This window comes from Lepus europaeus, chromosome 9 (genome assembly GCF_033115175.1).
Source record: "Lepus europaeus isolate LE1 chromosome 9, mLepTim1.pri, whole genome shotgun sequence".
Taxonomy (NCBI): domain Eukaryota; kingdom Metazoa; phylum Chordata; class Mammalia; order Lagomorpha; family Leporidae; genus Lepus; species Lepus europaeus.
The window spans coordinates 119,697,097-119,707,832 of NC_084835.1; the positions used below are offsets into that span (position 1 = coordinate 119,697,097).

At 52.0% G+C, this 10,736-nt stretch overlaps 1 protein-coding gene across 1 annotated transcript; it reads right to left on the reverse strand.

Annotated features, from left to right (window-relative positions):
* Nucleotides 1–1,730: 1,730 nt before the first annotated feature.
* On the reverse strand, nucleotides 1,731–7,625 carry CBLN2 (cerebellin 2 precursor). Its single transcript, XM_062200310.1, has 3 exons — nucleotides 7,269–7,625; nucleotides 4,328–4,447; nucleotides 1,731–4,082 (listed from the first exon to the last, which is right to left on the reverse strand). The coding sequence occupies exons 1-3, from the start codon at nucleotides 7,623–7,625 to the stop codon at nucleotides 3,885–3,887; spliced, it is 675 nt and encodes a 224-aa protein (XP_062056294.1). The 3' UTR covers nucleotides 1,731–3,884.
* Between the last annotated feature and the right edge of the window lie 3,111 nt (nucleotides 7,626–10,736).

Genomic DNA, 10,736 nt, shown 5'->3' on the forward strand with positions numbered 1-10,736 from the left:
CATCTATGCACCACAGCATTATACACTTCTTGTGTTGTACAAGCAAAAACAAACATGAACTATTTAATCCAAAGCAACATTATCCTGTTGTAACATTTATTCCCTTATAAAAAATTGCAAAACCATGGTTAAATCCAGAGAACATTCTCTGCTCCTTTTCATACTGCTAAAGCATGATGGGCAATCTCTGCTGTTGTTTTGCATGTGTAAAACAAGTCATCAAAATTTCCCCTCATTTTTTCCCAGATACCAGGAGAATGTGACAAATCTGTGCATTTCATTTCATCTTACTCTGTTAAAAAATTCAAATGTGTATGTTCACATTTTTATAAGCCGCCTATATATAATAATATATGTGTAATAATAGAATACGATCATTGTAAGATTTCTGGTATCAAGAATATGCCACAGCAGAAAGACTCAGTAAAGCATTTGTTTTTACTTTACACATATTTTCTAATCCTTCTGATGCTCCATGTTAAGTAATTTAGCTGTTTCCCAAACAAGTGCATCAAGTAACTGCCTCAGGACTGCATGGTGTTTCACGCTTTCACCACCTCTGCTCTGAGCAGCCACAGGAAACATACTTTAAAAATGCAGTATCACTTACACATGAACACATACATCAAGAATATTAGGATGAAAAGTATGCTCAGGAAATAGAAAGTGAACATGGTTTCTCATGACCTAAGAGTTGAAATCATCAGGGTTGTGTTCCAAGTGGCGATGTATTTTAAGTTAAGAAATGGTATTGGCTTAAAAGCATTTACAATTTAGGAGGACTAGCATTTATCAATGTAAGCAACTTACTATAACCATGCCATCATACCACATATTTTGCTTCTGTTAAGAATTTTATAGTTACATATGTTTACAAAATGTTGGTATGCTCACTGGAAGAGAATAGCAAGGGATAGCCTAAAAACATATCTGAGAATTGAACTAATATTAAAATGTATAGATTTTGATATTATCATCCCTAAAAATCATGTTAAAGAAAACTTCAATACAGTGCTGCAGTTTTAATCGTTTACAGAGAAATATGGAAATTTACTTTCACATAAAATTGTCCTCCCATCAGCTACTCATTTTAAATGTTCTTCATAAATTGCATTTTTAAAAACTTGTTTTTACAGAAACGCCCACCCTGTCACCAAGCCCCCTTTATCATAAGGCTCCCCAGTGCCCCCACAACTGCCCTGCAGGCTACCCTGCTCCCGGCTTTCCTCCAGGTGAGAAAACCAAGGCCCAGAGACACCGCTGCACAGATCCACTCTCATATATTCCAGATGCATCTAGATCTTCTCCCCAGTGAAGGGAAAATTCACAATTTGATCCGACCTACATAAACTTTTGTAGACCACACACTGAAGCTTCATAAACCACAGAGCTCCTTGGCCGAGCAGTACCTTGGCCAACACTGCAGTGGATGGTAAACAACTTCAGAGACTGTCAGCATGGCAGCTTCCTAATGCGCTTTCTGGCATCCATCAGAAGAAAAAAATATAATAAGGATGCACTGGAGCCATCAGGAGGAGCCTTTTCCCCCCTTAACATAAAATAAACTCCTGAAATATACTTATTTTTAGATTGATCAATGTCATAACTTATTTATTAGGCAGTATAGCTTGATAAGAACCTGTATGTAATAAAGCTATAAATACAAATATGTGCATTACATATCTTAAGTGATAAAAATAACAAGTATGCATATACTTTTCAGTCTCTGAAGTACTACTTTACACTCTAATGAGGTTTCTATTTGTTTTACATTGACCATAATGCTAAGGAAATGGGTAAAACACTAAAATAACCAAGTGCAATAGAACACAGAAAATGCACTATAGCACCCTCCTCTTTGTTAGCAGCATCAATAAACAATGCCCATGTCCAAAAGTGTGTCTCCTAATCACAGAGCCCATGAACCTCAAAAATTTTTTTAATTTTCTTTTCCTAACAAAATGTAACAACATTTACATCCAAATTAAATCCTGCATCCTGCTATGCTGCACAACTTTGACTCTTAATTAAGCTATCCGCTTTTCATTTCTCTAAGCATCACTGCCACTCTGACTTGGAGATGGAATCCAGCAACTCCCCATGCTCACACAGACTCTTGGGGACAATTGCCATCTTCAAATGCCAGTTTCCTTTATCTCAGAGGTCAGACTGAAATGCTGTATAGGAACTCACATAGCATCAAAGATGCTGGGTGTCAAAAGCCGGCTCCCTCTCCATACAACGTACATTTTCTGTCCAGAGCCTCGGCTCATTTGCCCTATCTGGATGTGTACTTGTATACCCCACGTGCTCGATATTGGCTGCGACTCCCACTCGCGTTCAGAGTGCGGGGGCGATGTGGAGGGATAAGAGCAAGCCAGACATCAAACCTATTTATTCAGAATCTTAAATTATGACTTTTTATCATCAATATTTTGGTTACATTGTTACACAAAGGACAAATTAACATCCGGTTTGAGGTTTCATCTTTGATTGCTTTGGAATCAATGACATTTCCTTGGCATATGCATCCCGCACCCACCAGCTCTCAGCTGTGTCTCAACAACACTGTCGCACAAGGTGCCAAAGCAAGATGGGTTTGTAAAACCACTCCTCCGGTTCCTCAGCCAATACCTTTAACCGCTGTGCCTTCCAGGTGGCCTCCCGCCAGGTACCGGCAGCTGAGTGTCAACATATTCCTTCCCTTGGCAGATCAAAGGAGCATCCCTAGAAGGGGTGCTGGTCCTTCGGTCCCTGAAGCACCTGATCTCTGTGCCATCACTCAGAGGCAGATCCAACGAACGAAAACACGCCGAGAAGTCAGGGGCGCACTCGGCAAGGGAACAGCAGCTGCAGAGGGTTTGGTTTTACAGCTTCCACTCTTAACTCAGACAGTGCAGGCCCACCCAGGAACACCAGGTTCTTAAAGGATTCCGGAGTGTAAATTAAAAATAAACAAAGGACATAAAATCCAGGCTGCTACTTCTAATGACGCATCTGGGACAATGTCTTTGAAAGAATACGCAGAATTGTCCATTTGCTACGTTTACTTTGATACACAGATTGTTTGGTTTCGTTTGGTCTCATTCAAAACAAAATATGTAGCTATTTGTTTTTTAGGGTTTGGATTTGGTCTCATTCAAGAATTCAATACATATTTACTTTCCCTGACCCCAACATGAAAAGTAAAATTGGGGTGAAGAGGAAGAGATCAATGTGGAAAGAAAAGCAAAGCTGAGGAAAAAAAAAAAAAAAAAACACAAACAATACGAAACAGAAGTTGCAGTCCAATCGTGCAAAATTTGCTTCTCTGGATAAAGCACTTCTTGACAGGTTCACAATGTCCCAACCCCCTCCCCCGTCCTCACATCCACCCAGGGGCGGGAAAATACAGACTGAAAGGGAAGCCATTCCTTTTCTTGAGGCTCTATGGACACACACAGAACACATGTCAAGGACTGCCCGGCAGGTGGCTCCTTGCGGGGCTCTGGCTTTGAGCCCTGCTGCAACCTGCCCTCTATCCTGGGCTCAGTGGCACTCCTCGCATCAGAACAACAACACAAAGTACAAACAAAAGGAGATCAAGTCAATGGTCCCCAACAAGAAAATCCGATATTGACTTTACAATCACAGGTACAAATTGCTCAAATCGATAATCTCATTTCTCCTTAAAACCTTGTCATCTAAAACTCATTAGAGGCCAGGTTCCCAAGGAACTGTCAGTATTCAAAGAAAATGCTGGAGATTCGGAAGGAAGTCATTCTTCTACCACGAGGTCTGGAGGAGGCTGGAAGCAAGTTGTCCTATTCCGAGTTCAGGATGTTACAGAGGGTGGATTCCTGGGTCCACATCGCAACTTCCCCACCATCAAGGGGGCTCTGAGTCTATAGAGGAAAAACCAAGAAGCCAGAGAACGTGGAGTACTTCCAGCCCCCCATGAGGTTGCCCCTCTCCAGTTTGAGATGCACTTTGTCCTCCCTTTCCATGAGCAGTAGGACACCATTGCTAGCAGCCTCTCTGGTGACATCCTGGTCGCCTGCAAACGCCGAGATCACCGGGTAGCCGTTTTGCATTAAACTGACCTGCAATGCAGAAGAGAAAGCTCAGTAGACCACAAGGAACCTCACAACACACACACACATACACACACACACACGAGTTGTCCTCTCTTTCCACAACCCACTCCTACCCTCAGCCCTTCCCTTACAGCCCACTGCAGGGGGGCTGCCCAGGAAGACTCCCATCTGACTCAGGGCCACACTCATCTCCAGGGCGTCCCCCAGCCTCACACACCACATGGAAGTGTCTAGTTTGCAAGGCTACCCACCTGAATGGTTTGTCTGTTATACACTTTGACCACGTGGAAGCTGAAGCTATAAATCCCCTTTCTTGGTGCTACAAATATACTGGAGGCAAGGTCGAAATGGTTGCCAATATTTACTAATACCTGCAAAAGAAGAGGAAACACAGGGCAAACATAGCAGGTGTCTCCTCAGCCTATGTTTGAATCATACTCAGACGACCAGGTCAGGTTCCCAGGCAGCTCCACAAAGGGGTTGGTGCTGAAGCTAAACTATCCTACAGAAGTTGGTTTTAGAAGTGTTCATTCTTAAGGGTTTTTAAAATACGTATCATCTGTACATCCAAAAAGAATATATGAATTTTATACACTGAGCAAAGCCAGGGCGGGGAGTGGAAGGCTGCCAACTCCGTTCACAAATTGTTTCAGAGGTCTGTGGGATTACAGGGACTTCCACAAAATCTTTTGTTTGACGAAAACATACTTCCAAACATCCCAGGTGGAGAAAGGGCTGTGGAGTAAGAGCCGATTACATGAGGTCATGTCGGTAGGAACATGCTTGGGGCCGGAACTGAGATGCTCTGGGAGAAAATCCTAGGAGGTTTCGTTTCCTGTGTTTCCTGGCACCTGGCAGACTCTGGCAAGCAAACAGGAGGTGCTCAATAATGGCTGCTGAGTGAGAAAGCATTGTGGATGAACACTGGCCCCTGTTGCTCCTAGCTTTCCTCTGAGCAATGCGTTTGCTCCCTTAACCAAGCTTTGATGCCAATGTAAATGGGCATGAATAAATAAAGAGAAAATCCAGACAGTCTCTTGGACACCCTTGGCTTAAACTGCAGAAACCCCACACCACACAACAGTGGCAAAATTAACCTGACCAGAGAACCCATGACCCCTGCGATGGTAGTTCTTCCAACAAAGGTGGGATTTAAGTCACAAGCAGAACTCCGGAGTGGCAGGTCCCCGTCCTGACACTCAACACAGAGTCTCACCTGTGTGGCTGGATCCTCACTTCCTCCTCACACACAAGTGCGCAACTTGGGGACAATAACAACACAGCCTATCAGGCATCAGCTACCCCAACACCACAACCTGGACGCGGATCCTTGTCATCTGCTCAGAAACGAGCTTCAGCTGGAATACCTTCGGCTGTCATTTCTAACACACTCATTACGGACGAATAACGTGTGGCTGCCACAGCAATGTGAAATGCTGCCGGTGGCAAGTGCTGACACAACTCGGGGAATGTGCCAGTGTCATCATCTTCAACCAGCCGTGAGCACCACTTCAGCCCACGGCACAGCAGGCCTTGCAGGCACTCTCGGCTTATTGGCTGTATGCTCACAGACAAAGCACTTCAGATGCCTGTTTTCAGTTTTGCAAAGGCCCTGTTCCCAGTCCTCACAATGCATCAGAGAGGAAGAGAGAGGTCTCCATCTCACCCCCCAGTGCCCCTTCTTTCCTCTAGTCCAACTCAACTTTAAATCCTGGAAACTGGTCAATTCCAGACTCAGTTTCAGATGAAAGAACCCAGCCAGCTTCCCCCACCCGCCTTCCCAAAGCAGGCATCAATTACTCCCTAAATGAGGAACCAGAGAATCACTATCCAAGCCTTCCCGACACAATTAGCTCAGCTACAAAATTTACACCTAAATGAAGCGATGGATGTGAAATTGCTGGGAAAGCCATTGGTAAGACAGTGGTAAGTGAATTATAATAATGCAACAGTAATACCACACAGAGAACATTCTAATTAAGACAGTGCATAGTCACCAAATATCTATGCAATTGCCTCCATGCCTTGGACATCATTATGCCTTGTAAATAAAAATGGGTACGAGAAACCTCCCATACTCCAAACCCTTTAATACATGAGCCTTAACAAAGACTCAAACAATGAATTTACTACAACACTGGGCTAAGAGGCAAGAGGAGGGGGTGTGCACATGTGTCTGTCACGAGGCAGCTTTAAGAGCTGCTTCCTGGAGAGAGGCAAAGCCACTTGAGCAAGGACAACAACCTTCACAGACACGCTGTCCCGCCAGCGACTGCTCAGTACTCCGTTTTGTGGGAAGCACTCTGGCAGGGGGACTAGCTGATAGCTTAAGTTCAGAAACCACTACAGAGTTTGCTATTTGTCCCTGAAAAATCATACAAATCGAGGAAGAGACCTACAAACAACTGTGGTCACTACCTTTAGCCAGGAGCACCACTAACCCAGAGAAAGGAATGCAAAGGCCTGCCCACCCCACTGATCCAAGTGGCGGAGTTAAGTGACTTGGGGTGAGTCCCGGCATCACGGCTGATTTTGTTTTCATTGTTACAACTGCAAGACGCACGCACACAATATGCACTGTGTATATATTTCACTTACTTTATGTGGTTGTCACATAAACACATTTTCATTTTGCTTTGTTTTTACACAACCATTCCTGTGATTCCTGCCGCCCTCCCCAGCCTTCCCCACTAACTTTCTCTCGAAGATCAAGTTCCCCTCCCGGAGTGCATCCCTCAAAATAATCAATCGGGACCTATTCGTTGAGTATTGGCTGAGGCCTTGGCAAAACTCCTTTCTGGAGCGCGGAGACTCCGAGGCGCATTCAACCCTTGAGGTCTCCCGGGGCTTCGACGACCACCCACCGGACCCTCAGAGACAAACGTGCAGGCGCTTCTTGGCGGAGGAAACGCGTTTCCCATCTCTTAGCTTCGCAGCTCCGAGAGAGCTTGGACAGCTTTAAGGGACTCTCTCACTCATCCAAATGCCAAGTAAGAGGAGAGTTTAAAAATAAAAAAGCTACCGTGGGAGAATGGGAAATGTGAGAAGAGCGCCCTGGAACACGGAGACATACCAGGGCAGCGAGGCCGGGCAGGGAACAAGAACGCGCTGGGCACTCCCCGTCGGAGCAGCCGGGGGCACCCAGGCCACGCGCCCAGACCCGCGCCCTCTCCTCCCCGGAGCGCGGCTGACCTGGTCGAAGTAGATGGTCATGGTGCGGTTGCTCATCTCGGACGGCTCGTGGTTGGTGCTGCGCGTGGCGGAGAAGGCCACCTTGGCGCTGCCGGAGCGCACGGAGATGCCCAGCGAGGAGGTGACGGCGCCGTCGGCCGACGGGCTGGAGTCGCACACCACCAGGCACTTGCCCTCCAGCACGATGGGCTCCGTGTCGTTCTGCGCCCGCACCGGGCAGCAGGCGGGCAGCAGCAGCAGCAGCAGGGCCAGCGCAGCCCCCAGGCAGGAGCCGCAGCCGGCCGGCTCGCGCCGCGCCTCCGGACGCCCGGACATGGTCAGCGGCGGCCCTCGGGGGCCCCGGCCGGGCGCCGGCATCCGGGCTGGGGGCGGGGGGCGGCGCGCAGGGGCGGGCGGAGCGCGAGCGGGCGCGCAGGTACGCGCGGGGCGCGCGGTTGCCTTGGGCGGCGCGGGTCCCCTGCTCGGATGGTCAGGGCCGGGGTAGTTCTCAGAAGAGAGGCGCCAGTGGACCTGCCAGAACAAAGAACCCAGAGCTTAGCCAGGGAGGTGCAGCCGGGACCAGGGCGAGGAGACGAGCCGGGCAGCAGGACCCCTCCTCGGAGGCCACCTCCCGGGCCCCCGATTTGGCACGACAGGTCCCGAGACCGGCCTCGCGCACACTCCTAAGGCTCCCGCGCGGGCGTGGGTTGCGGGGGAGCTGCGAAGTCGGCGCCCACGGCTCAGGGGACCTGGTCCCTAGGAGGGGGTCGGCGACCCGCGACGGCGTCCCGCGCGTTCACGCACAGGTGGAAGGAGCTCAGGGCGCAGGCAACGCAGGGAAGCCCCCTGAGGCTCTCACGTCCCCGCAAGCCACGCGGGGACACCGTCTCCCCCGCCCCGGGCTGCCCCTCGTTCTCCAGGCTCCTGTCGCGGGAGGTATCCATTTAGTGAGGGTTTTACCCGCGTTCCCAAAAACAGACCCCAGCCAGCTTCTAGAGCGAGATGAAAGAGGAGCGAAAGGGGGACGAGACCGGGATGGAGACCCCCACCCCCGCCCCTTCCAGAGCGAGACCCCGGGAGAAGCCAGCGACGGGGGCCCCCCGCTCCGCTGCCTGTGGCGGTCCTGCGCCCACGCGCGGGCCTCTCCTCCCCGGGGGGGAGGCGAAGATCCCTGCGAACTTCACGCGCCCGCGGGGACTTTCACTCGGTCCCTGTGCGCCCTGCGAGCCGGACAGGGCGTTTCGTTCCCAGCCAGAAAATCCCAGGACACCGCCCACCACCACCACCACCGCCCACCGCCCACCCCCTCCAAAAGACCCTGGCAATAATCTTTCCAAGAACTGAGAAGTTGCTTCCGGAAAATAAAAAAAAGACCCTGGCACCTCAGGTCTGGTTTAAAAAAAAAAAAAATGCAGACTCCGCTGTCCCTCCACTCCCACCGTCCCTCGCTCGGACCCCCGGACGTGGACGCGGCCACGGTCCTCCTTACGCGCAGGCCCCGGGCGCGCGGGGTCGCGGGCGGGTACCTGGAGCGTCCATGGTGGGCGAGCACCGCCGTCCGCCAAGTTGTGCTCAGAGAAAATGAGGCGAGCGGGAGCCGGAGGACCGGGAGCGCGACCCTGCTCGCCGCGCGTGGCCAATAACCGCGCCGCCCCGCCCTGCCGCCTTCCCGCGCCGGGACGCACCACGCCCCGGGCCCGCGGACGCCCGCGTCTTCCCGGCCCCCGCGGGCTCCCCGCGCCCGCTGCGCTGCGCCCCGGCCTCTGCGCGCGGCTCCGGAGGGCACCGCGCGGCGCTGCCCGCGACGGCCGGTCGGGCGCTCCCCCGGACGCGCCTGTCGGAGACCCTCACCGGCACTGGCCGCGTCTCTCCTCCTCGAGGCTTTCTTTCCCTTTCCAAATTCCCTCCAAGTCTTCGTCGTGAGCGGCGTGGCCACGTTCATAATTCAGGAACAAACGACAAAAAAAAAAAAAAAAAAAAAAAAAAAAACAGAAAAAAAAAAAGACCGGTGCGGCGGGGAGAGAGCGAAGGCCCGGCGGAATGGAACGGTCCAGGGGTGCTGAGGTTCCGGAGTCTCCGGTTCGGGCCGGCACCGGAGCGCGGTGCCGCCCGCCTGGCTCTGCGCGTCGCAGGCGCGCGTGTGGCTGACAGCCGCCCGCTCCAGCTCAGAGCCGGCGAGGCGCACAACACGGGCGTGGGGCGCCCCCTGCGGGCGCCGGCGCCTCCCTGCCGCGGGCGGCGGACGCGCGCCCCCGGAGGAACCCTGGGGACCCGGGCCCGGCGGAGTTCGACCCCAGAAAGGCCGCGCTGGGCGCCACAAACGACGGCGGCGAGGGCCCCGCGCCGAGGGGCGCCCGCTCGGGGAGGTCGCGGCGGGTCAGGGCCGCGGGGCCTCAGCGCGGCGCGCTCTGTATAAAAGCTTCTGGAGACGTCGTTCAGAGGCCACAGTGCCCGGGGACCGGCACGGAGTGCGCCTTAAGCCCCCGGCGGCCGGCGAGCAGAGCGCCGCGCCGACCCCGCCGCGCTCCGCCGCAGCTCTCGCCCTGCAGGTCCTCCGCGGCGTCCGGAGAGCCCTCGGCGGCGCGCGCTGGGACGGCCCAAGCCCCCCGGGCCCCTCGGTGCCGCGCTGCCGCTCCGAGCAGGGCCGGCGCCTGGCCGCGCCCCGGTTCCCTCGGTCCCAGCGTCGCCTCCCGTCAGGGGAGGCCCGGTGCTCAGTGCCAAGGGGCGTCTCTGGCCAAGGGCTCCCTGCTTGCTGGACAGGGCATGGACAGTAGCAGGGAACATACAACAGCTCCGAAATCCGGCTTCCCCCCCCCCCTCCAAGAAACATCAGTGAAAGCCGGGGCTTGCGCGCCCCCACTGTGCCCGCCAAGCTGGTCATAGGCACCCCCAGTTGGTGGGCTGGTCCCTAGCTGTGAGTCCCACACGTGGCCGGAGTTCATTCCTACCGCTGGATGCTCAGTTCGAAGAGTGCGTGGATCTGATAGACTCACTGTCCGAAGGAGCACAAGGCTCCCAGTCCGCTGGCTACAGACTCGCCGGCCAGCACATACAGCGAAGGGCTCTAGATCCGCGAAAGCAACGCGAGGCGCAGGCTGGGTCAACCAGTTCCAGGAAGCTAACTAAGCAGCAGTACCTCTGACACATCTGTAATCTTCAAGTAACAACTCTATTAAACAACTTTCTGAAATGCTGTGCTATAAGCATCTCTTTTGACTAATTTAAACACAAACACAAAATTATCTCTTGGGGGAAATATGTATCTCTTCTATGGGCCCACTAAAATATTTAAATAATACATAAGTAAGAAACTTTTAATTTGTTTGGTGTGACCTAGATTATGGAATGACAGTAATAAGCATTCTTATATAATGGGAAAAAAACTGATTACATTTAAATTTGGGCTCTAGGTAATTTTCAGAACAAAGATGGTAATAGATTGACAGGAAAGTTGGCTATTTACTGATTGATTTGTTGGTTATTCAACTG

Excerpts from the sequence above, each read along its gene's own strand:
- CBLN2 (XM_062200310.1), bottom strand. The coding sequence starts at position 7,625 with ATGCCGGCGCCCGGCCGGGGCCCCCGAGGGCCGCCGCTGACCATGTCC. Across the intron at positions 4,448-7,268 it reads TGACCATCTACTTCGACCAG|GTATTAGTAAATATTGGCAA; the intron begins GTCAGCCGCGCT and ends CTTCTTTTGCAG. Across the intron at positions 4,083-4,327 it reads ATAACAGACAAACCATTCAG|GTCAGTTTAATGCAAAACGG; the intron begins GTGGGTAGCCTT and ends TCTGCATTGCAG.